At 32.1% G+C, this 26,064-nt stretch overlaps 1 protein-coding gene across 1 annotated transcript in view; it reads left to right on the plus strand.

Annotated features, from left to right (window-relative positions):
- The first annotated feature begins 3,457 nt into the window (after positions 1–3,457).
- LOC122270614 (NAD(P)H oxidoreductase RTN4IP1, mitochondrial) overlaps positions 3,458–26,064 on the plus strand; it is a 68,898-nt gene continuing 46,291 nt past the window's right edge. Inside the window, exon 1 of the mRNA XM_071184527.2 lies at positions 3,458–3,543. Within this exon, the coding sequence (XP_071040628.2) occupies positions 3,510–3,543 (34 nt within the window). The 5' untranslated portion in view covers positions 3,458–3,509. The remainder of the gene's footprint in view (positions 3,544–26,064) is intronic.

Genomic DNA, 26,064 nt, shown 5'->3' on the forward strand with positions numbered 1-26,064 from the left:
CTCAAATAACTTTATATCTACTGATCGGATTTTCACATGCCTAGACTTTTTTTTTTTTAATGGTTTAAAGCAGTGACCTTTAAATATGTAAATTAGCACATATGTTAATGAGGATTCTGAAACCACACCGAAATATGTACTTTTTCTTATTCAATATACAATTTTTTCAGGGATGATTGTGCTCCGAAAAAATTCTGGATTTTTCGCGAACTGTGTTTCAGAAATTTCAAGAAGTCGTCACATTTATGTATAAAAATTCTTGCATATTTTATTTAAAAATATTATAACTAGAGTTTATGCTTGGCATCTCTTTCATTCATTAATATTTTTTTTCTAGTAGAGGTATAAAAGTAATTACAGATAAAAGTAAACATATACATAATTATTCATTTAAATTATGCTGCATATAATTTATTTAGAATTTCATGTTTTGAAAATATCAAAGATTTAAATTTATAAAGATATAAATTTTTTGAAAATGCATTGTTAATTATTTTACTCTAGAAATTTTCAGGATTTTTGAATTCACACACAATTACCCCTAGGAAGTTAAATTTCTGACCCGCGAAATATAAGGGGTTGTCGCAATCGGGAAAATGCGGCTGTAATAGTTTGGTCAGAACAGCGGTTGGAAGTTAGTGCCTTTTTAAGTTAATTTTACTTTTTGCGAAGTTTGCAAATATTTAAAGATTTGTTGTTTTTAAGGCTCCTTTTTGCATATTAAAAGCTACTAAACAATGATTGTAGTATTTTTATACTTAAATAACTTGTTGAGCAAAAACTGAATAAAAATAACATGTTTCAATAGAAGATTACTACTTGCAAATTCTTCATTCAGAATTTCGACTACTTTTCTACCAGTGTTCTTGCTTGTATGTTCTTGCATGGATTGAAGCACTGTTAGAGGGAAATGTTTGAGTGCTTTACTTTTTTCCTTCGGAATTGTCAAAAATCAAAAAAAAAATTTTTTTTGATCCACTTTAAACATTTTGTTATAACTTGTCATTATATGATACAATCAAATTATTTTCGCTTGCCTGATTTCCATTATAAGTTGTGCCCAAATTTTATAGAAATTCATATTTTTGTGCTTAATTGAATCTTTAAATTAAATAATTGTGTCTTGGAGTCCGGAAAAGGAATAGTAACATTGTATTTTTTACATAATAATAAAATTTATAAATATACACTTAGAAAGAAATCATGAATAGAGCACTCAATAATATTCAGAGTGACATGATTTTTTGCTATTTAACATATTTACTTTTTGAATAACAATGAATACACTGTTGGAAATTTTAAAAACTGTACTTAATAAGATTCAAAAGATCTCCATTTTTACTTCATGGAATACATGCTTACTAAATTTTGATATTTATTTTTAATGTGAACTCAAAGTATTGTAACGCACTTTTCTAATCAATAATACTCGAGTAACTTTTAAAAAAGTTGTTTTCAAACATAAAAATAAATAGGCATTAAATTTAGGTATTCAGGGTTTCCACAGGCGACTAAAATACAACTATTTTCAGCATCAGGTGACTGTCAACTTTTTTTGCCTGAAAAGGCCAAAAAAGCAACTATTTTCAGGAAAAGGAGACTTTTCTGTACTCCTAGCTATGTTTTTTAGCATAAATTGGGTTGAAAACCTGCAGCCCTGAATTTCTTTTCTTAAAAAATGCAAAATTTTAGACTGCAAATTTGAGATATAACTTTTTAATGCGTTCAATTTGCACAGATTCTATCGTAAATATATTTCGTTTCTCGATCGCCTTGTCAACTGTTTTTGCATCGAAATTCTGCATGATTTTAAAAGACAATTTTTAATACGATATAACGATGCATGTATTTTGAATTTGAGTAATCACTTTTAAGAATATATATATTTGCTAAATTAATTATTGATAAAAGGAAAAATTTCTTCGAATAAGTGTGCTTTTTTTTAATGAAAAAGTATTTTTGAATTAATTCTAGTAATTAAAAGTATTTAATTTTCTGCAACTACACTAATTTTTTTATATAAAAATTTAGGGCTAGAACACTAACGTTTATATAAAAATTATAATATTTGCCACCAACTTGACTAAATGGATCATGGTATGACAATTAAGTCATTTAATAAAATTTTAGTCTTATTTTTGTTCTTATTTAAGCAACTATTTTCATGCTTTAGGCTACTAAAAGTGACTATTTTGTTCATTTTTTTTCTGTGGCAACCCTGGATATTGTATATAAACATTAAGGAACCAACTTACAATTATATAAAAATATACGAGTAAAAGCTAATATTTCCAGTTATAAAAAAAATCTTATGTTTTATTTTTTCAGCCAAGACACTAGGAACTACGACCAAGTACAACAAATTGTTGCTGCACAGATTAAGCTCTTTAACAACACGTGATATATACCTATTTCTACCGTAGTCGGACTTAGTTTCTTGATTGAATGTATGAAATATGGATGTTAGGAATTATATAAACTAAAAAAACTATTATAATTAAACAAAATTGTATATTGACAATTTTTATGTATATATTACAAATTCAAAGCATACGAATTTTTTAATTCAATTGCTCAGCTCATTTTTTTACATATACAGGGTGTTTGCATTGTACATTTTCCGTAAACATATTTCTTCTAACTTTTATTATTTCTATAATTCTTATAATTATAAGAGTTATAATTAATATTATTTCTTCTAAGAACTTGTGCTGTCTTGATTGTTTCGACATTTTTCTAGGTAAAAACTAACAGTTAGAAATGAAGTAAAGCTATCAAAATAAAATATAAGCTACTTACCAAAACATTTAGTTTTCGTCACTTTTTCTTGCACAAAAATGTCAATCTAAAATTTATGTACCTTCTTGAAATTTGAGTTCAGAGTTATTCTGATCGAACTAACTACGCAACAGTCTTTGCAGAAATGTGCAACTCATCGAATGCAATACGTATAACATCGTCTGTTCTGATCAGATAACCTTATAAAGTAATAAATTGTTCTCTTCGTCAAATGACCGGTTGTGTCAGAAATAGGTATACGACAAGTATTATTCGAAACAAACAACATGCATTAATGATAGCATGTTAAATGTATATAATTGTTAGAAAAAGTCAGATGTTCAAAAACGATAATATGATAAGCGCATTTTCGATGCAAAAGTTCCTAAACGGTCAATTGACTGGTTATAGTACGTTTACTGTTAAATATAAAAACTTATTTTTTGTTCCTTTGCAAAATTGTCTTCTAGAAATAATTTCTTAGCAAGAAAACGTACCTTTTTATTTAAAAAAAAGAAAAAGCATAATAACAACATGAATGATTTGTTGAAGGTGATAAGTAGAGCTATCACAAAATAAATTATTTTTAATTTAAAAATACTAATAATGATTTTAAGTGTTTGTAAACACTAACAATTGGGTGACACCAAGGAAGAAGTTATTTATATGCCGCAGAGAATTATTTTTATCTTGAAGGGAGAGGCCACTTCTCTCATTTGACATTCAAAAAAATGATTCTCGTGCAAATTCAGTCCTACAATTCCTGTAAGTATCTAAATTTCGTAATATCTAACGGGATCGTGGCATTTTTAAAGAACTGAATGTCTTGCTACTTGAACAAAAATCGGTATCTTATTAGTAATTATAGAATTTAACAAATGATTCAACTCAAAGCCAAAATTTAATGTATTTCACAATGAAAATAGATAATTTTTAAAAATTAATAAATGAGGATTTATTTAACGTTTTCAGTAAGTTTTAAAAATTGAAATACTTTATCATTTTTAATAATTCAGTCAAACCCCGCTCCAGTAAACCTTTAAGGAACCGAAATTTCGGCTCACTGTATCCGTACTGCTAATAATTTTAACTAATTTTTCCGAACTGCTCCCTTTTATTACGCATTATTTAAATAAATGACCCATTAAAGAAATACAAAAATGATTAAATAACAATATGTAGTAACAAGAAATATGTTAATTTTTTTTTATAACTCTTCGTCTAAAGTATAAAAAATTTAGAGATGAGAAACTGAGGTAGAAGAAGCAAACAAGAGAAAATGCTTATGATTACATTCCACTGAATAGATTATTTTAAAAATTCGGTATATGTATTTTATGAAAAAATTTCAAAAATAACAAAAAGAAAAGAAAAAAGGTGAAGACAAAAAAAAGTTAAAATGTGTACTGAATTATATTGAATTCGGGCTTAATTTAAATTATAGTTAATGAGCTGGTTTTTCCCAGTGGAAATTTTGGCTGGTTTTTCAAGGAAATTTGCCCTCAAAAATTTGAAAAATACAGCCAGAAAACATTTTGAATCCCTTAATTTTACTCTCATTTGGAAAAAAATTATAAACGGATAAAAAGAGAGAAAGAAAAAAAAATTATAAAGATGGTTGTTTAGCATAAAATAATTCTGCGCACAAAATAAATTTTTATTTTATTTTTTAATAATGATAGTAAAATTTTTGAGTCAGGTACCGAGGAGGGGGCTTATGCCCCCACACATTTTATAAATGCAGGTTCACCAGCCCCTTCTAACATTAAAATTTTTAAATCAATATTTGCATAATTAAATTTACAATTGAAAAAATTGAAAATTTTTTGAGTCCGAGTTCTAAAAAAAATTCACAATTTCAATCGAGCTTTAACATTTCCTCGTTGTGGGAAAATTTAAGCGTTTAGAATATAAACTGCTGTTTGTAGAAAATGCAACACCATGAAAGAATCATCAGAATCAAATGAAATTTAATGCAGAAACGACTTGTACTGATACAAATAAATGATGAAATTTTCAAAACAAAAGAAACAAATTAAGCGTCCGAAATCAGTATTTGGTGCAGCCACCACGCGCTGCAATAAGTGCTGCTATACGACGTGGCATGGAGTCAAACAGATGTTGAATATCTGCTTGAGGAAGAGAATTCCATATCGCTTGTATGCGCAACCAAAGTTCGTCTTTGGAAACTGCAGGACGCGGATCACGAGTGAGACGCCGACCAACCATATCCCACACGTGCTCAATAGGCGACATATCCGGCGAATAAGCAGGCCAAGAAAGAAGTTGCATGCGTTGTGCTGAACAGAAGTCTCTAACAGTCCGCGCAACATGTGGGCGTGCATTATCCTGCTGAAAGATAGCTCCAGGGATGCCTTGAAGGAAAGGAACGACTTCGGGCTGTAGCACTTCACGGACGTATCTGTTGCTATTGAGATTACCCTCAATTCATATCAAATTGGATCGTCCATGATACGAAATCGCACCCCAGACCATAACTCCGGGTGTTCGACCACTATGTCGTTCAATAATACACTCAGGAAGGCAGCGTTGACCGGCATAACGTCTAACACGAACACGGCCATCATGGGTCCACAAATTGAAGCGTGATTCATCTGAAAAGACAACTTGGTGCCAATCAGCTCGCCAGTCTCTGTGCTCAAGAGCCCACTGCCGACGCAGCCGTCGATGATCCGCCGTGAGGGGAATCCTGTATAATGGCACCCTTGCACGCAATCCACGGCGCAGCAGACGACGACGAATTGACGAAGCCGACAATTGTACACCTGTAGCAGTAGACCAATGTGCTGCCAGCTGCCTGGAGGAAGCTGTGCGATCATTCACCGCCATGCGGAGCAGGTGTCGATCATCGCGCTCTGACGTCACCTTCTGTCGTCCAGTGCCTGTTTTTCGAGTTGTTCGGTGCTCGTCGGTCCACTGCTTCCAAACTCGCATCACTGTGGAACTGTTCCGCTGCATACGAGCTGCTATTGCGCGATAGGAAAATCCTCCTTCTCGAAGGCCGATTATCCTCCCTCGTTCAAACTCCGTAAGTTGCTTGAATTTCTTATTCTTCCGTCGTGGAGGCATACTCAGGTCTCACTAAACGTTTGCCACTAACAAATAATCATAGACTATTTTCAACGTCCCGCTACAGCACTTTATTTATACGCTTTCAGCATCAATTCAGAGGGCGCTGCGCGCGCCACGCACGCGCGATGGCTCTGAAACTTTATTAATTTGCATAATATCCTATAATTGACATTTGCTGCGAATTTCATTTGATTCTGATGATTCCTTCATGGTGTTGCATTTTCTACAAACAGCAGTTTACATCAGAATCTATATATATATATATATATATATATATATATATATATATATATATATATATATATATATATATATATATATATATATATATATATATATATATATATATATATATATATATATTGATACATTATTTCGGCCATTATTCGCGCTCCAACAAAGAAATATACTAATTTTTATATATAAAACACTTTATTTGAGATAAAATATCGAAAGTGCTGCTAAAAAAATAAAATAAATAAATTAATAAAAAATTAACCGGAATTTATCCCTTTTTATGCTATTATTCGCTGTTCTTCGATAGAAAAATAATAATTTTTATAACTAGAACACTTTATTCACGTTAAAACACATTACAAAAATAATATAAAATATAATAAGCAATAAAAATAAAAAAACCTCCTGTCGCCGTGGGGTTTCGAACCAAGGTCCTCTAGATTCAACTAGTCCGCAGTGCTCTACCAACCACAGCACGCTTCACACGATGCTCATTCGAATATTTAGCTTTAAGCCCCCTTTTCCGGCTAGTAAACAAAAAGTATTTTGGCCCATTGTGGGTCCCCTAATTAGTGTATAAAAATTTCTTTCGGTACGATTCTTCAGTACATTGAACCTTAATTTCTGGCCGAGTTTGAAAATTATAGGTTAATATTAAAGGGAGTCAGGGAGGAAGAAGCGCGCGTGCCTCCACAGACCATATTTCTCTGTTTTTCGGCCATTATTCGCGCTTAAACAAAGAAATATATTTATCTTTATATATAAAACACTTTATTTGAGATAAAATATCGAAAGTGCTGCTGAAAAAATAATAAAAAATAAAATAAATAAATAAATAAAAAATTAACCGGAATTTATCCCTTTATATGCTATTATTCGCTGTTCTTCGATACAAAAATAAAAAATTTTATAACTAGAACACTTTATTCACGTTAAAACACATTACAAAAATAATATAAAATATAATAAAAAATAAAAATAAAAAAATCTCCTGTAGCCGTGGGGTTTCGAACCAAGGTCCTCTAGATTCAACTAGACCGCAGTGCTCAACCAACCACACCACGCTTCACACGATGCTCATTCGAATATTTAGCTTTAAGCCCCCTTTTCCGGCTAGTAAACAAAAAGTATTTTGGCCCGTTGTGGGTCCCCTAATTAGTGTATAAAAATTTCTTTCGGTACGATTCTTCAGTACATTGAACCTTAATTTCTGGCCGAGTTTGAAAATTATAGGTTAATATTAAAGGGAGTCAGGGAGGAAGAAGCGCGCGTGCCTCCACAGACCATATTTCTCTGTTTTTCGGCCATTATTCGCGCTTAAACAAAGAAATATATTTATCTTTATATATAAAACACTTTATTTAAGAAAAAATATCGAAAGTGCTGCTGAAAAAATAATAAAAAATAAAATAAATAAATAAATAAAAAATTAACCGGAATTTATCCCTTTTTATGCTATTATTCGCTGTTCTTCGATAGAAAAATAATAATTTTTATAACTAGAACACTTTATTCACGTTAAAACACATTACCAAAATAATATAAAATATAATAAAAAATAAAAATAAAAAAATCTCCTCTCGCCGTGGGGATTCGAACCAAGGCCCTCTAGATTCAACTAGTCCGCAGTGCTCTTCCAACCACACCACGCTTCACACGATGCTCATTCGAATATTTCTTTAAGCCCCCTTTTCCGGCTAGTAAACAAAAAGTATTTTGGCCCATTGTGGGTCCCCTAATTAGTGTATAAAAATTTCTTTCGGTACGATTCTTCAGTACATTGAACCTTAATTTCTGGCCGAGTTTGAAAATTATAGGTTAATATTAAAGGGAGTCAGGGAGGAAGAAGCGCGCGTGCCTCCACACACCATATTTCTCTGTTTTTCGGCCATTATTCGCGCTTAAACAAAGAAATATATTTATCTTTATATATAAAACACTTTATTTGAGATAAAATATCGAAAGTGCTGCTGAAAAAATAATAAAAAATAAAATAAATAAATAAATAAAAAATTTACCGGAATTTATCCCTTTATATGCTATTATTCGCTGTTCTTCGATACAAAAATAAAAAATTTTATAACTAGAACACTTTATTCACGTTAAAACACATTACAAAAATAATATAAAATATAATAAAAAATAAAAATAAAAAAATCTCCTGTAGCCGTGGGGTTTCGAACCGAGGTCCTCTAGATTCAACTAGACCGCAGTGCTCAACCAACCACACCACGCTTCACACGATGCTCATTCGAATATTTAGCTTTAAGCCCCCTTTTCCGGCTAGTAAACAAAAAGTATTTTGGCCCGTTGTGGGTCCCCTAATTAGTGTATAAAAATTTCTTTCGGTACGATTCTTCAGTACATTGAACCTTAATTTCTGGCCGAGTTTGAAAATTATAGGTTAATATTAAAGGGAGTCAGGGAGGAAGAAGCGCGCATGCCTCCACAGACCATATTTCTCTGGTTTTCGGCCATTATTCGCGCTTAAACAAAGAAATATATTTATCTTTATATATAAAACACTTTATTTAAGAAAAAATATCGAAAGTGCTGCTGAAAAAATAATAAAAAATAAAATAAATAAATAAATAAAAAATTAACCGGAATTTATCCCTTTTTATGCTATTATTCGCTGTTCTTCGATAGAAAAATAATAATTTTTATAACTAGAACACTTTATTCACGTTAAAACACATTACCAAAATAATATAAAATATAATAAAAAATAAAAATAAAAAAATCTCCTCTCGCCGTGGGGATTCGAACCAAGGCCCTCTAGATTCAACTAGTCCGCAGTGCTCTACCAACCACACCACGCTTCACACGATGCTCATTCGAATATTTAGCTTTAAGCCCCCTTTTCCGGCTAGTAAACAAAAAGTATTTTGGCCCATTGTGGGTCCCCTAATTAGTCTATAAAAATTTCTTTCGGTACGATTCTTCAGTACATTGAACCATAATTTCTGGCCGAGTTCGAAAATTATAGGTTAATATTAAAGGGAGTAAGGGAGGAAGAAGCGCGCGTGCCTCCAGAGACCATATTTCTCTGTTTTTCGGCCATTATTAGCGCATAAACAAAGAAATATATTTATCTTTATATTTAAAACACTTTATTTGAGATAAAATATCGAAAGTGCTGCTGACAAAATAATAAAAAATAAAATAAATAAATAAATAAAAAATTAACCGGAATTTATCCCTTTTTATGCTATTATTCGCTGTTCTTCGATAGAAAAACAATAATTTTTATAACTAGAACACTTTATTCACGTTAAAACACATTACAAAAATAATATAAAATATAATAAAAAATAAAAATAAAAAAATCTCCTGTCGCCGTGGGGTTTCGAACCAAGGTCCTCTAGATTCAACTAGTCCGCAGTGCTCTACCAACCACACCACGCTTCACACGATGCTCATTCGAATATTTAGCTTTAAGCCCCCTTTTCCGGCTAGTAAACAAAAGTATTTTGGCCCATTGTGGGTCCCCTAATTAGTGTGTAAAAATTTCTTTCGGTACGATTATTCAGTACATTGAACCTTAATTTCTGGCCGAGTTTGAAAATTATAGGTTAATATTAAAGGGAGTCAGGGAGGAAGAAGCGCGCGTGCCTCCAGAGACCATATTTCTCTGTTTTTCGGCCATTATTCGCGCTTAAACAAAGAAATATATTTATCTTTATATATAAAACACTTTATTTGAGATAAAATATCGAAAGTGCTGCTGAAAAAATAATAAAAAATAAAATAAATAAATAAATAAAAAATTAACCAGAATTTATCCCTTTTAATGCTATTATTCGCTGTTCTTCGATAGAAAAATAATAATTTTTATAACTAGAACACTTTATTCACGTTAAAACACATTACAAAAATAATATAAAATATAATAAAAAATAAAAACAAAAAAATCTCCTGTAGCAGTGGGGTATCGAACCAAGGTCCTCTAGATTCAACTAGTCCGCAGTGCTCTACCAACCACACCACGCTTCACACGATGCTCATTCGAATATTTAGCTTTAAGCCCCCTTTTCCGGCTAGTAAACAAAAAGTATTTTGGCCCATTGTTGGTCCCCTAATTAGTGTATAAAAATTTCTTTTGGTACGATTCTTCAGTACATTGAACCATAATTTCTGGCCGAGTTCGAAAATTATAGGTTAATATTAAAGGGAGTAAGGGAGGAAGAAGCGCGCGTGCCTCCAGAGACCATATTTCTCTGTTTTTCGGCTATTATTCGCGCATAAACAAAGAAATATATTTATCTTTATATTTAAAACACTTTATTTGAGATAAAATATCGAAAGTGCTGCTGACAAAATAATAAAAAATAAAATAAATAAATAAATAAAAAATTAACCGGAATTTATCCCTTTTTATGCTATTATTCGCTGTTCTTCGATAGAAAAACAATAATTTTTATAACTAGAACACTTTATTCACGTTAAAACACATTACAAAAATAATATAAAATATAATAAAAAATAAAAATAAAAAAATCTCCTGTCGCCGTGGGGTTTCGAACCAAGGTCCTCTAGATTCAACTAGTCCGCAGTGCTCTACCAACCACACCACGCTTCACACGATGCTCATTCGAATATTTAGCTTTAAGCCCCCTTTTCCGGCTAGTAAACAAAAAGTATTTTTGCCCATTGTGGGTCCCCTAATTAGTGTGTAAAAATTTCTTTCTGTACGATTCTTCAGTACATTGAACCTTAATTTCTGGCCGAGTTTGAAAATTATAGGTTATTATTAAAGGGAGTCAGGGAGAAAGAAGCGCGCGTGCCTCCACAGACCATATTTCTCTGTTTTTCGGCCATTATTCGCGCTTAAACAAAGAAATATATTTATCTTTATATTTAAAACACTTTATTTGAGATAAAATATCGAAAGTGCTGCTGACAAAATAATAAAAAATAAAATAAATAAATAAATAAAAAATTAACCGGAATTTATCCCTTTTTATGCTATTATTCGCTGTTCTTCGATAGAAAAACAATAATTTTTATAACTAGAACACTTTATTCACGTTAAAACACATTACAAAAATAATATAAAATATAATAAAAAATAAAAATAAAAAAATCTCCTGTCGCCGAGGGGTTTCGAACCAAGGTCCTCTAGATTCAACTAGTCCGCAGTGCTCTACCAACCACACCACGCTTCACACGATGCTCATTCGAATATTTAGCTTTAAGCCCCCTTTTCCGGCTAGTAAACAAAAAGTATTTTGGCCCATTGTGGGTCCCCTAATTAGTGTGTAAAAATTTCTTTCGGTACGATTCTTCAGTACATTGAACCTTAATTTCTGGCCGAGTTTGAAAATTATAGGTTATTATTAAAGGGAGTCAGGGAGAAAGAAGCGCGCGTGCCTCCACAGACCATATTTCTCTGTTTTTCGGCCATTATTCGCGCTTAAACAAAGAAATATATTTATCTTTATATATAAAACACTTTATTTGAGATAAAATATCGAAAGTGCTGCTGAAAAAATAATAAAAAATAAAATAAATAAATAAATAAAAAATTTACCGGAATTTATCCCTTTATATGCTATTATTCGCTGTTCTTTGATACAAAAATAAAAAATTTTATAACTAGAACACTTTATTCACGTTAAAACACATTACAAAAATAATATAAAATATAATAAAAAATAAAAATAAAAAAATCTCCTGTAGCCGTGGGGTTTCGAACCAAGGTCCTCTAGATTCAAGTAGACCGCAGTGCTCAACCAACCACACCACGCTTCACACGATGCTCATTCGAATATTTAGCTTTAAGCCCCCTTTTCCGGCTAGTAAACAAAAAGTATTTTGGCCCGTTGTGGGTCCCCTAATTAGTGTATAAAAATTTCTTTCGGTACGATTCTTCAGTACATTGAACCTTAATTTCTGGCCGAGTTTGAAAATTATAGGTTAATATTAAAGGGAGTCAGGGAGGAAGAAGCGCGCATGCCTCCACAGACCATATTTCTCTGGTTTTCGGCCATTATTCGCGCTTAAACAAAGAAATATATTTATCTTTATATATAAAACACTTTATTTAAGAAAAAATATCGAAAGTGCTGCTGAAAAAATAATAAAAAATAAAATAAATAAATAAATAAAAAATTAACCGGAATTTATCCCTTTTTATGCTATTATTCGCTGTTCTTCGATAGAAAAATAATAATTTTTATAACTAGAACACTTTATTCACGTTAAAACACATTACCAAAATAATATAAAATATAATAAAAAATAAAAATAAAAAAATCTCCTCTCGCCGTGGGGATTCGAACCAAGGCCCTCTAGATTCAACTAGTCCGCAGTGCTCTACCAACCACACCACGCTTCACACGATGCTCATTCGAATATTTAGCTTTAAGCCCCCTTTTCCGGCTAGTAAACAAAAAGTATTTTGGCCCATTGTGGGTCCCCTAATTAGTCTATAAAAATTTCTTTCGGTACGATTCTTCAGTACATTGAACCATAATTTCTGGCCGAGTTCGAAAATTATAGGTTAATATTAAAGGGAGTAAGGGAGGAAGAAGCGCGCGTGCCTCCAGAGACCATATTTCTCTGTTTTTCGGCCATTATTAGCGCATAAACAAAGAAATATATTTATCTTTATATTTAAAACACTTTATTTGAGATAAAATATCGAAAGTGCTGCTGACAAAATAATAAAAAATAAAATAAATAAATAAATAAAAAATTAACCGGAATTTATCCCTTTTTATGCTATTATTCGCTGTTCTTCGATAGAAAAACAATAATTTTTATAACTAGAACACTTTATTCACGTTAAAACACATTACAAAAATAATATAAAATATAATAAAAAATAAAAATAAAAAAATCTCCTGTCGCCGTGGGGTTTCGAACCAAGGTCCTCTAGATTCAACTAGTCCGCAGTGCTCTACCAACCACACCACGCTTCACACGATGCTCATTCGAATATTTAGCTTTAAGCCCCCTTTTCCGGCTAGTAAACAAAAGTATTTTGGCCCATTGTGGGTCCCCTAATTAGTGTGTAAAAATTTCTTTCGGTACGATTATTCAGTACATTGAACCTTAATTTCTGGCCGAGTTTGAAAATTATAGGTTAATATTAAAGGGAGTCAGGGAGGAAGAAGCGCGCGTGCCTCCAGAGACCATATTTCTCTGTTTTTCGGCCATTATTCGCGCTTAAACAAAGAAATATATTTATCTTTATATATAAAACACTTTATTTGAGATAAAATATCGAAAGTGCTGCTGAAAAAATAATAAAAAATAAAATAAATAAATAAATAAAAAATTAACCAGAATTTATCCCTTTTAATGCTATTATTCGCTGTTCTTCGATAGAAAAATAATAATTTTTATAACTAGAACACTTTATTCACGTTAAAACACATTACAAAAATAATATAAAATATAATAAAAAATAAAAACAAAAAAATCTCCTGTAGCAGTGGGGTATCGAACCAAGGTCCTCTAGATTCAACTAGTCCGCAGTGCTCTACCAACCACACCACGCTTCACACGATGCTCATTCGAATATTTAGCTTTAAGCCCCCTTTTCCGGCTAGTAAACAAAAAGTATTTTGGCCCATTGTTGGTCCCCTAATTAGTGTATAAAAATTTCTTTCGGTACGATTCTTCAGTACATTGAACCATAATTTCTGGCCGAGTTCGAAAATTATAGGTTAATATTAAAGGGAGTAAGGGAGGAAGAAGCGCGCGTGCCTCCAGAGACCATATTTCTCTGTTTTTCGGCCATTATTCGCGCATAAACAAAGAAATATATTTATCTTTATATTTAAAACACTTTATTTGAGATAAAATATCGAAAGTGCTGCTGACAAAATAATAAAAAATAAAATAAATAAATAAATAAAAAATTAACCGGAATTTATCCCTTTTTATGCTATTATTCGCTGTTCTTCGATAGAAAAACAATAATTTTTATAACTAGAACACTTTATTCACGTTAAAACACATTACAAAAATAATATAAAATATAATAAAAAATAAAAATAAAAAAATCTCCTGTCGCCGTGGGGTTTCGAACCAAGGTCCTCTAGATTCAACTAGTCCGCAGTGCTCTACCAACCACACCACGCTTCACACGATGCTCATTCGAATATTTAGCTTTAAGCCCCCTTTTCCGGCTAGTAAACAAAAAGTATTTTTGCCCATTGTGGGTCCCCTAATTAGTGTGTAAAAATTTCTTTCTGTACGATTCTTCAGTACATTGAACCTTAATTTCTGGCCGAGTTTGAAAATTATAGGTTATTATTAAAGGGAGTCAGGGAGAAAGAAGCGCGCGTGCCTCCACAGACCATATTTCTCTGTTTTTCGGCCATTATTCGCGCTTAAACAAAGAAATATATTTATCTTTATATTTAAAACACTTTATTTGAGATAAAATATCGAAAGTGCTGCTGACAAAATAATAAAAAATAAAATAAATAAATAAATAAAAAATTAACCGGAATTTATCCCTTTTTATGCTATTATTCGCTGTTCTTCGATAGAAAAACAATAATTTTTATAACTAGAACACTTTATTCACGTTAAAACACATTACAAAAATAATATAAAATATAATAAAAAATAAAAATAAAAAAATCTCCTGTCGCCGAGGGGTTTCGAACCAAGGTCCTCTAGATTCAACTAGTCCGCAGTGCTCTACCAACCACACCACGCTTCACACGATGCTCATTCGAATATTTAGCTTTAAGCCCCCTTTTCCGGCTAGTAAACAAAAAGTATTTTGGCCCATTGTGGGTCCCCTAATTAGTGTGTAAAAATTTCTTTCGGTACGATTCTTCAGTACATTGAACCTTAATTTCTGGCCGAGTTTGAAAATTATAGGTTATTATTAAAGGGAGTTAGGGAGAAAGAAGCGCGCGTGCCTCCACAGACCATATTTCTCTGTTTTTCGGCCATTATTCGCGCTTAAACAAAGAAATATATTTATCTTTATATTTAAAACACTTTATTTGAGATAAAATATCGAAAGTGCTGCTGACAAAATAATAAAAAATAAAATAAATAAATAAATAAAAAATTAAACGGAATTTATCCCTTTTTATGCTATTATTCGCTGTTCTTCGATAGAAAAACAATAATTTTTATAACTAGAACACTTTATTCACGTTAAAACACATTACAAAAATAATATAAAATATAATAAAAAATAAAAATAAAAAAATCTCCTGTCGCCGAGGGGTTTCGAACCAAGGTCCTCTAGATTCAACTAGTCCGCAGTGCTCTACCAACCACACCACGCTTCACACGATGCTCATTCGAATATTTAGCTTTAAGCCCCCTTTTCCGGCTAGTAAACAAAAAGTATTTTGGCCCATTGTGGGTCCCCTAATTAGTGTGTAAAAATTTCTTTCGGTACGATTCTTCAGTACATTGAACCTTAATTTCTGGCCGAGTTTGAAAATTATAGGTTATTATTAAAGGGAGTCAGGGAGAAAGAAGCGCGCGTGCCTCCTCAGACCATATTTCTCTGTTTTTCGGCCATTATTCGCGCTTAAACAAAGAAATATATTTATCTTTATATTTAAAACACTTTATTTGAGATAAAATATCGAAAGTGCTGCTGACAAAATAATAAAAAATAAAATAAATAAATAAATAAAAAATTAACCGGAATTTATCCCTTTTTATGCTATTATTCGCTGTTCTTCGATAGAAAAATAATAATTTTTATAACTAGAACACTTTATTCACGTTAAAACACATTACAAAAATAATATAAAATATAATAAAAAAAAAAAAAAAAATCTCCTGTAGCAGTGGGGTTTCGAACCAAGGTCCTCTAGATTCAACTAGTCCGCAGTGCTCTACCAACCACACCACGCTTCACACGATGCTCATTCGAATATTTAGCTTTAAGCCCCCTTTTCCGGCTAGTAAACAAAAAGTATTTTGGCCCATTGTGGGTCCCCTAGATAGTGTATAAAAATTTCTTTCGGTACGATTCTTCAGTACATTGAACCATAATTTCTGGCCGAGTTTGAAAATTATAGGTTAATATTAAAGGGAGTCAGGGAGGAAGAAGCGCGCGTGCCTCCAGATACCATATTTCTCTGTTTTTCGGCCATTATTCGCGCTTAAACAAAGAAATATATTTATCTTTATATTTAAAAAGCTTTATTTGAGATAAAATATCGAAAGTGCTGCTGACAAAATAATAAAAAATAAAATAAATAAATAAATAAAAAATTAACCGGAATTTATCCCTTTTTATGCTATTATTCGCTGTTCTTCGATAGAAAAACAATAATTTTTATAACTAGAACACTTTATTCACGTTAAAACACATTACAAAAATAATATAAAATATAATAAAAAATAAAAATAAAAAAATCTCCTGTCGCCGCGGGGTTTCGAACCAAGGTCCTCTAGATTCAACTAGTCCGCAGTGCTCTACCAACCACACCATGCTTCACACGATGCTCATTCGAATATTTAGCTTTAAGCCCCCTTTTCCGGCTAGTAAACAAAAGTATTTTGGCCCATTGTGGGTCCCCTAATTAGTGTGTAAAAATTTCTTTCGGTACGATTCTTCAGTACATTGAACCTTAATTTCTGGCCGAGTTTGAAAATTATAGGTTAATATTAAAGGGAGTCAGGGAGGAAGAAGCGCGCGTGCCTCCAGAGACCATATTTCTCTGTTTTTCGGCCATTATTCGCGCTTAAACAAAGAAATATATTTATCCTTATATTTAAAACACTTTATTTGAGATAAAATATCGAAAGTGCTGCTGACAAAATAATAAAAAATAAAATAAATAAATAAATAAAAAATTAACCGGAATTTATCCCTTTTTATGCTATTATTCGCTGTTCTTCGATAGAAAAACAATAATTTTTATAAACTAGAACACTTTATTCACGTTAAAACACATTACAAAAATAATATAAAATATAATAAAAAATAAAAATAAAAAAATCTCCTGTCGCCGAGGGGTTTCGAACCAAGGTCCTCTAGATTCAACTAGTCCGCAGTGCTCTACCAACCACACCACGCTTCACACGATGCTCATTCGAATATTTAGCTTTAAGCCCCCTTTTCCGGCTAGTAAACAAAAAGTATTTTGGCCCATTGTGGGTCCCCTAATTAGTGTGTAAAAATTTCTTTCGGTACGATTCTTCAGTACATTGAACCTTAATTTCTGGCCGAGTTTGAAAATTATAGGTTATTATTAATGGGAGTCAGGGAGGAAGAAGCGCGCGTGCCTCCAGAAACCATATTTCTCTGCTTTTCGGCCATTATTCGCGCTTAAACAAAGAAATATATTTATCTGTATATATAAAACGCTTTATTTGAGATAAAATATCGAAAGTGCTGCTGAAAAAATAATAAAAAATAAAATAAATAAATAAATAAAAAATTAACCAGAATTTATCCCTTTTTATGCTATTATTCGCTGTTTTTCGATAGAAAAATAATAATTTTTATAACTAGAACACTTTATTCACGTTAAAACACATTACAAAAATAATATAAAATATAATAAAAAATAAAAATAAAAAAATCTCCTGTAGCAGTGGGGTTTCGAACCAAGGTCCTCTAGATTCAACTAGTCCGCAGTGCTCTACCAACCACACCACGCTTCACACGATGATCATTCGAATATTTAGCTTTAAGCCCCCTTTTCCGGCTAGTAAACAAAAAGTATTTTGGCCCATTGTGGGTCCCCTAGATAGTGTATAAAAATTTCTTTCGGTACGATTCTTCAGTACATTGAACCATAATTTCTGGCCGAGTTTGAAAATTATAGGTTAATATTAAAGGGAGTCAGGGAGGAAGAAGCGCGCGTGCCTCCAGATACCATATTTCTCTGTTTTTCGGCCATTATTCGCGCTTAAACAAAGAAATATATTTATCTTTATATTTAAAAAGCTTTATTTGAGATAAAATATCGAAAGTGCTGCTGACAAAATAATAAAAAATAAAATAAATAAATAAATAAAAAATTAACCGGAATTTATCCCTTTTTATGCTATTATTCGCTGTTCTTCGATAGAAAAACAATAATTTTTATAACTAGAACACTTTATTCACGTTAAAACACATTACAAAAATAATATAAAATATAATAAGCAATAAAAAAAAATCTCCTGTCGCCGTGGGGTTTCGAACCAAGGTCCTCTAGATTCAACTAGTCCGCAGTGCTCTACCAACCACACCACGCTTCACACGATGCTCATTCGAATATTTAGCTTTAAGCCCCCTTTTCCGGCTAGTAAACAAAAAGTATTTTTGCCCATTGTGGGTACCCTAATTAGTGCATAAAAATTTCTTTCTGTACGATTCTTCAGTACATTGAACCTTAATTTCTGGCCGAGTTTGAAAATTATAGGTTATTATTAAAGGGAGTCAGGGAGGAAGAAGCGCGCGTGCCTCCAGAGACCATATTTCTCTGTTTTTCGGCCATTATTCGCGCTTAAACAAAGAAATATATTTATCTTTATATTTAAAACACTTTATTTGAGATAAAATATCGAAAGTGCTGCTGACAAAATAATAAAAAATAAAATAAATAAATAAATAAAAAATTAACCGGAATTTATCCCTTTTTATGCTATTATTCGCTGTTCTTCGATAGAAAAACAATAATTTTTATAACTAGAACACTTTATTCACGTTAAAACACATTACAAAAATAATATAAAATATAATAAAAAATAAAAATAAAAAAATCTCCTGTCGCCGAGGGGTTTCGAACCAAGGTCCTCTAGATTCAACTAGTCCGCAGTGCTCTACCAACCACACCACGCTTCACACGATGCTCATTCGAATATTTAGCTTTAAGCCCCCTTTTCCGGCTAGTAAACAAAAAGTATTTTGGCCCATTGTGGGTCCCCTAATTAGTGTGTAAAAATTTCTTTCGGTACGATTCTTCAGTACATTGAACCTTAATTTCTGGCCGAGTTTGAAAATTATAGGTTATTATTAAAGGGAGTCAGGGAGGAAGAAGCGCGCGTGCCTCCAGAAACCATATTTCTCTGCTTTTCGGCCATTATTCGCGCTTAAACAAAGAAATATATTTATCTGTGTATATAAAACGCTTTATTTGAGATAAAATATCGAAAGTGCTGCTGAAAAAATAATAAAAAATAAAATAAATAAATAAATAAAAAATTAACCAGAATTTATCCCTTTTTATGCTATTATTCGCTGTTCTTCGATAGAAAAATAATAATTTTTATAACTAGAACACTTTATTCACGTTAAAACACATTACAAAAATAATATAAAATATAATAAAAAAAAAAAAAGAAAAATCTCCTGTAGCAGTGGGGTTTCGAACCAAGGTCCTCTAGATTCAACTAGTCCGCAGTGCTCTACCAACCACACCACGCTTCACACGATGCTCATTCGAATATTTAGCTTTAAGCCCCCTTTTCCGGCTAGTAAACAAAAAGTATTTTGGCCCATTGTGGGTCCCCTAGATAGTGTATAAAAATTTCTTTCGGTACGATTCTTCAGTACATTGAACCATAATTTCTGGCCGAGTTTGAAAATTATAGGTTAATATTAAAGGGAGTCAGGGAGGAAGAAGCGCGCGTGCCTCCAGATACCATATTTCTCTGTTTTTCGGCCATTATTCGCGCTTAAACAAAGAAATATATTTATCTTTCTATTTAAAACACTTTATTTGAGATAAAATATCGAAAGTGCTGCTGACAAAATAATAAAAAATAAAATAAATAAATAAATAAAAAATAAACCGGAATCTATCCCTTTTTCTGCTATTATTCGCTGTTCTTCGATAGAAAAATAATAATTTTTATTACTAGAACACTTTATTCGCGGTAAAACACATTACAAAAATAATATAAAATATAATAAACAATAAAAAAAAATCTATTGTCGCCGTGGGGTTTCGAACCAAGGTCCTCTAGATTCAACCAGTCCGCAGTGCTCTACCAACCACACCACGCTTCACACGATGCTCATTCGAATATTTAGCTTTAAGCCCCCTTTTCCGGCTAGTAAACAAAAAGTATTTTGGCCCATTGTGGGTCCCCTAATTAGTGTATAAAAATTTCTTTCGGTACGATTATTCAGTACATTGAACCTTAATTTCTGGCCGAGTTTGAAAATTATAGGTTAATATTAAAGGGAGTCAGGGAGGAAGAAGCGCGGGTGCCTCCAGAGACCATATTTCTCTGTTTTTCGGCCATTATTCGCGCTTAAACAAAGAAATATATTTATCTTTATATATAAAACACTTTATTTGAGATAAAATATCGAAAGCGCTGCTGAAAAAATAATAAAAAATAAAATAAATAAAAAATTAACCGGAATTTATCCCTTTTTATGCTATTATTCGCTGTTCTTCGATAGAAAAACAATAATTTTTATAACTAGAACACTTTATTCACGTCAAAACACATTACAAAAATAATATAAAATATAATAAAAAATAAAAATAAAAAAATCTCCTGTCGCCGCGGGGTTTCGAACCAAGGTCCTCTAGATTCAACTAGTCCGCAGTGCTCTACCAACCACACCATGCTTCACACGATGCTCATTCGAATATTTAGCTTTAAGCCCCCTTTTCCGGCTAGTAAACAAAAGTATTTTGGCCCATTGTGGGTCCCCTAATTAGTGTGTAAAAATTTCTTTCGGTACGATTCTTCAGTATATTGAACCTTAATTTCTGGCCGAGTTTGAAAATTATAGGTTAATATTAAAGGGAGTCAGGGAGGAAGAAGCGCGCGTGCCTCCAGAGACCATATTTCTCTGTTTTTCGGCCATTATTCGCGCTTAAACAAAGAAATATATTTATCCTTATATTTAAAACACTTTATTTGAGATAAAATATCGAAAGTGCTGCTGACAAAATAATAAAAAATAAAATAAATAAATAAATAAAAAATTAACCGGAATTTATCCCTTTTTATGCTATTATTCGCTGTTCTTCGATAGAAAAACAATAATTTTTATAAACTAGAACACTTTATTCACGTTAAAACACATTACAAAAATAATATAAAATATAATAAAAAATAAAAATAAAAAAATCTCCTGTCGCCGAGGGGTTTCGAACCAAGGTCCTCTAGATTCAACTAGTCCGCAGTGCTCTACCAACCACACCACGCTTCACACGATGCTCATTCGAATATTTAGCTTTAAGCCCCCTTTTCCGGCTAGTAAACAAAAAGTATTTTGGCCCATTGTGGGTCCCCTAATTAGTGTGTAAAAATTTCTTTCGGTACGATTCTTCAGTACATTGAACCTTAATTTCTGGCCGAGTTTGAAAATTATAGGTTATTATTAATGGGAGTCAGGGAGGAAGAAGCGCGCGTGCCTCCAGAAACCATATTTCTCTGCTTTTCGGCCATTATTCGCGCTTAAACAAAGAAATATATTTATCTGTATATATAAAACGCTTTATTTGAGATAAAATATCGAAAGTGCTGCTGAAAAAATAATAAAAAATAAAATAAATAAATAAATAAAAAATTAACCAGAATTTATCCCTTTTTATGCTATTATTCGCTGTTTTTCGATAGAAAAATAATAATTTTTATAACTAGAACACTTTATTCACGTTAAAACACATTACAAAAATAATATAAAATATAATAAAAAATAAAAATAAAAAAATCTCCTGTAGCAGTGGGGTTTCGAACCAAGGTCCTCTAGATTCAACTAGTCCGCAGTGCTCTACCAACCACACCACGCTTCACACGATGATCATTCGAATATTTAGCTTTAAGCCCCCTTTTCCGGCTAGTAAACAAAAAGTATTTTGGCCCATTGTGGGTCCCCTAGATAGTGTATAAAAATTTCTTTCGGTACGATTCTTCAGTACATTGAACCATAATTTCTGGCCGAGTTTGAAAATTATAGGTTAATATTAAAGGGAGTCAGGGAGGAAGAAGCGCGCGTGCCTCCAGATACCATATTTCTCTGTTTTTCGGCCATTATTCGCGCTTAAACAAAGAAATATATTTATCTTTATATTTAAAAAGCTTTATTTGAGATAAAATATCGAAAGTGCTGCTGACAAAATAATAAAAAATAAAATAAATAAATAAATAAAAAATTAACCGGAATTTATCCCTTTTTATGCTATTATTCGCTGTTCTTCGATAGAAAAACAATAATTTTTATAACTAGAACACTTTATTCACGTTAAAACACATTACAAAAATAATATAAAATATAATAAAAAATAAAAATAAAAAAATCTCCTGTAGCAGTGGGGTTTCGAACCAAGGTCCTCTAGATTCAACTAGTCCGCAGTGCTCTACCAACCACACCACGCTTCACACAATGATCATTCGAATATTTAGCTTTAAGCCCCCTTTTCCGGCTAGTAAACAAAATGTATTTTGGCCCATTGTGGGTCCCCTAGATAGTGTATAAAAATTTCTTTCGGTACGATTCTTCAGTACATTGAACCATAATTTCTGGCCGAGTTTGAAAATTATAGGTTAATATTAAAGGGAGTCAGGGAAGAAGAAGCGCGCGTGCCTCCAGATACCATATTTCTCTGTTTTTCGGCCATTATTCGCGCTTAAACAAAGAAATATATTTATCTTTATATTTAAAAAGCTTTATTTGAGATAAAATATCGAAAGTGCTGCTGACAAAATAATAAAAATAAAAATAAATAAATAAATAAAAAATTAACCGGAATTTATCCCTTTTTATGCTATTATTCGCTGTTCTTCGATAGAAAAACAATAATTTTTATAACTAGAACACTTTATTCACGTTAAAACACATTACAAAAATAATATAAAATATAATAAAAAATAAAAATAAAAAAATCTCCTGTCGCCGCGGGGTTTCGAACCAAGGTCCTCTAGATTCAACTAGTCCGCAGTGCTCTACCAACCACACCACGCTTCACACGATGCTCATTCGAATATTTAGCTTTAAGCCCCCTTTTCCGGCTAGTAAACAAAAGTATTTTGGCCCATTGTGGGTCCCCTAATTAGTGTGTAAAAATTTCTTTCGGTACGATTCTTCAGTACATTGAACCTTAATTTCTGGCCGAGTTTGAAAATTATAGGTTAATATTAAAGGGAGTCAGGGAGGAAGAAGCGCGCTTGCCTCCAGAGACCATATTTCTCTGTTTTTCGGCCATTATTCGCGCTTAAACAAAGAAATATATTTATCTTTATATTTAAAACACTTTATTTGAGATAAAATATCGAAAGTGCTGCTGACAAAATAATAAAAAATAAAATAAATAAATAAATAAAAAATTAACCGGAATTTATCCCTTTTTATGCTATTATTCGCTGTTCTTCGATAGAAAAACAATAATTTTTATAACTAGAACACTTTATTCACGTTAAAACACATTACAAAAATAATATAAAATATAATAAGCAATAAAAAAAAATCTCCTGTCGCCGTGGGGTTTCGAACCAAGGTCCTCTAGATTCAACTAGTCCGCAGTGCTCTACCAACCACACCACGCTTCACACGATGCTCATTCGAATATTTAGCTTTAAGCCCCCTTTTCCGGCTAGTAAACAAAAAGTATTTTTGCCCATTGTGGGTACCCTAATTAGTGCATAAAAATTTCTTTCTGTACGATTCTTCAGTACATTGAACCTTAATTTCTGGCCGAGTTTGAAAATTATAGGTTATTATTAAAGGGAGTCAGGGAGGAAGAAGCGCGCGTGCCTCCAGAGACCATATTTCTCTGTTTTTCGGCCATTATTCGCGCTTAAACAAAGAAATATATTTATCTTTATATTTAAAACACTTTATTTGAGATAAAATATCGAAAGTGCTGCTGACAAAATAAAAAAAAATAAAATAAATAAATAAATAAAAAATTAACCGGAATTTATCCCTTTTTATGCTATTATTCGCTGTTCTTCGATAGAAAAACAATAATTTTTATAACTAGAACACTTTATTCACGTTAAAACACATTACAAAAATAATATAAAATATAATAAAAAATAAAAATAAAAAAATCTCCTGTCGCCGAGGGGTTTCGAACCAAGGTCCTCTAGATTCAACTAGTCCGCAGTGCTCTACCAACCACACCACGCTTCACACGATGCTCATTCGAATATTTAGCTTTAAGCCCCCTTTTCCGGCTAGTAAACAAAAAGTATTTTGGCCCATTGTGGGTCCCCTAATTAGTGTGTAAAAATTTCTTTCGGTACGATTCTTCAGTACATTGAACCTTAATTTCTGGCCGAGTTTGAAAATTATAGGTTATTATTAAAGGGAGTCAGGGAGGAAGAAGCGCGCGTGCCTCCAGAAACCATATTTCTCTGCTTTTCGGCCATTATTCGCGCTTAAACAAAGAAATATATTTATCTGTGTATATAAAACGCTTTATTTGAGATAAAATATCGAAAGTGCTGCTGAAAAAATAATAAAAAATAAAATAAATAAATAAATAAAAAATTAACCAGAATTTATCCCTTTTTATGCTATTATTCGCTGTTCTTCGATAGAAAAATAATAATTTTTATAACTAGAACACTTTATTCACGTTAAAACACATTACAAAAATAATATAAAATATAATAAAAAAAAAAAAAGAAAAATCTCCTGTAGCAGTGGGGTTTCGAACCAAGGTCCTCTAGATTCAACTAGTCCGCAGTGCTCTACCAACCACACCACGCTTCACACGATGCTCATTCGAATATTTAGCTTTAAGCCCCCTTTTCCGGCTAGTAAACAAAAAGTATTTTGGCCCATTGTGGGTCCCCTAGATAGTGTATAAAAATTTCTTTCGGTACGATTCTTCAGTACATTGAACCATAATTTCTGGCCGAGTTTGAAAATTATAGGTTAATATTAAAGGGAGTCAGGGAGGAAGAAGCGCGCGTGCCTCCAGATACCATATTTCTCTGTTTTTCGGCCATTATTCGCGCTTAAACAAAGAAATATATTTATCTTTCTATTTAAAACACTTTATTTGAGATAAAATATCGAAAGTGCTGCTGACAAAATAATAAAAAATAAAATAAATAAATAAATAAAAAATAAACCGGAATTTATCCCTTTTTCTGCTATTATTCGCTGTTCTTCGATAGAAAAATAATAATTTTTATTACTAGAACACTTTATTCGCGGTAAAACACATTACAAAAATAATATAAAATATAATAAACAATAAAAAAAAATCTATTGTCGCCGTGGGGTTTCGAACCAAGGTCCTCTAGATTCAACCAGTCCGCAGTGCTCTACCAACCACACCACGCTTCACACGATGCTCATTCGAATATTTAGCTTTAAGCCCCCTTTTCCGGCTAGTAAACAAAAAGTATTTTGGCCCATTGTGGGTCCCCTAATTAGTGTATAAAAATTTCTTTCGGTACGATTATTCAGTACATTGAACCTTAATTTCTGGCCGAGTTTGAAAATTATAGGTTAATATTAAAGGGAGTCAGGGAGGAAGAAGCGCGGGTGCCTCCAGAGACCATATTTCTCTGTTTTTCGGCCATTATTCGCGCTTAAACAAAGAAATATATTTATCTTTATATATAAAACACTTTATTTGAGATAAAATATCGAAAGCGCTGCTGAAAAAATAATAAAAAATAAAATAAATAAAAAATTAACCGGAATTTATCCCTTTTTATGCTATTATTCGGTGTTCTTCGATAGAAAAATAAAAAATTTTATAACTAGAACACTTTATTCACGTTAAAACATATTACAAAAATAATATAAAATATAATAAAAAATAAAAATAAAAAAATCTCCTGTAGCCGTGGGGTTTCGAACCAAGGTCCTCTAGATTCAACTAGACCGCAGTGCTCAACCAACCACACCACGCTTCACACGATGCTCATTCGAATATTTAGCTTTAAGCCCCCTTTTCCGGCTAGTAAACAAAAAGTATTTTGGCCCGTTGTGGGTCCCCTAATTAGTGTATAAAAATTTCTTTCGGTACGATTCTTCAGTACATTGAACCTTAATTTCTGGCCGAGTTTGAAAATTATAGGTTAATATTAAAG

This window comes from Parasteatoda tepidariorum, chromosome 10 (assembly GCF_982258835.1).
Source record: "Parasteatoda tepidariorum strain Cologne lab strain chromosome 10, Ptep-v5.0, whole genome shotgun sequence".
In the NCBI taxonomy this organism is placed as follows: domain Eukaryota; kingdom Metazoa; phylum Arthropoda; class Arachnida; order Araneae; family Theridiidae; genus Parasteatoda; species Parasteatoda tepidariorum.